The sequence below is a fragment of the Pteropus vampyrus genome, unplaced genomic scaffold (assembly GCF_000151845.1).
Source record: "Pteropus vampyrus isolate Shadow unplaced genomic scaffold, Pvam_2.0 Scaffold3747, whole genome shotgun sequence".
NCBI classification, from domain to species: domain Eukaryota; kingdom Metazoa; phylum Chordata; class Mammalia; order Chiroptera; family Pteropodidae; genus Pteropus; species Pteropus vampyrus.
Window position 1 is genome coordinate 4,349 of NW_011892528.1, and position 1,399 is coordinate 5,747.

A 1,399-nucleotide genomic window follows, 5' to 3' on the forward strand; every position below is an offset into this window, starting at 1 on the left:
CCGCCCCCAACCAGAGGAGGCAGCCTGCGGCCCGGCTGGGGAGACCAGAACTTGGCCACCAACTTCATAGTCAGTTTGCAACATCTCCACCTAACACCCCAAGCCTCGGCTCTCTCTTCCACGTAAGTGGGGTTTTCCTCCTCAGGCCAACACGGAGAGGTCAGCCGATGCTCCGAGACCAGGTGACCCACCCTGAGGATTTCTCTGGCTTGGGAGGTAACGCGAGGGGCTTCCCCAGCCCCGGGACTTTGCAGGACTTGGAGCGCTGGACCGCAGGCTCCTTCTGGCTTGACTTGCTCTCCGCCGGCTCCCCCTCCTCAGCTGAGCGGTTCCGGGGGCGCAGCTTGGCCTGAGAGACGAGTTCATATGCGGACGTGTCAGAGGGATGGGGAGGACCATCACAGAGGGCCAGGCCTTCTCCCAAACGCATGCAGTCCCCAGAATCAGGCCTGGACCCCTCTGTAGTCCTTCGGCCTGACAGAAGGGAAACCACTTAAAGACAAACCTCCCCCAGGAGCCGGGCCACGCCTTGCATGCAGCAGGCCCTCAAAGAGACCCCGCTGGACTGAATTCAGACTATTTGGCTGGACAAATAGTGCGGACTACCCACCCTGTGCCTTTGCTCACTCTGTTCCCTCCCCCTGGAAGGCCTCCCCGCCCCCCAAGCCGCACAGCCACCTCCTGTGCACACCGCAAAGCTCAGAGCAAATGCTACAGGAGGCCTCCTCCGATCTACGCTCCCAACCCGCACTGTTAGTTAGGAAACAACCTGTGTCTCTGAACAGGCCCAGCCCTATCGTGTACCCCCCAGGGCCCCCTAAACGTCTCCATTTACCAGAGCTAATTAGGGACATGGCTCGTGTCCCCCACTACCCCTGAGGTCTGGGACATGGAACACACCTTGTTCCTCCTTCCATCCCACTTAGCACACAGCACAGGGTCCAGCAGGACCCTCGCTAGAGAGAAGAATGACAGGAAAAATGGGAAGAAGAGGATGGAGAAACGAAGAGATAATGGAGAGGAGAAAGGCTGGACGTGAGGTGGCCAGCTGGCCAGCTGGCTGAATGTGTTTGCTGAACGATCAGATGGTACCTTCAGAGCTGACGGGCTCAGGCCAGGAAAGAGGTTGACTTTCAGCCCTTTGCTGCCCAAGGACATCCGTGTCCGGCGGTTCTGAGGCTCCTCCACCACCTCCTCGTCCGAAGACGGCACACGAGCAGCTCGTGGCTCTGCAAGGTCAGGGCGGGGTCAGCACACGCAGCATCACCAGGCCCCCCAACCTGGCACACCCCAGACACCGACACCACAGACATCAAACGACACGTCGGCCCTACCCGTAGAGTCCTGAAACAGGCGTGCGTCCGAGTCGGCCGCCTCTGACAGGCCCAGGGTGCCACCG

The 1,399-nt window shown here is 60.4% G+C and overlaps 1 protein-coding gene across 1 annotated transcript; it reads right to left on the reverse strand.

The window, feature by feature from the left end:
- Window positions 1-145: 145 nt before the first annotated feature.
- On the reverse strand, window positions 146-1,393 carry LOC105310452 (182 kDa tankyrase-1-binding protein-like). Its single transcript, XM_011386632.2, has 3 exons — window positions 1,335-1,393; window positions 1,093-1,229; window positions 146-349 (listed from the first exon to the last, which is right to left on the reverse strand). The coding sequence occupies exons 2-3, from the start codon at window positions 1,156-1,158 to the stop codon at window positions 161-163; spliced, it is 255 nt and encodes an 84-aa protein (XP_011384934.1). The 5' UTR covers window positions 1,159-1,229; window positions 1,335-1,393; the 3' UTR covers window positions 146-160.
- Window positions 1,394-1,399: the final 6 nt, after the last annotated feature.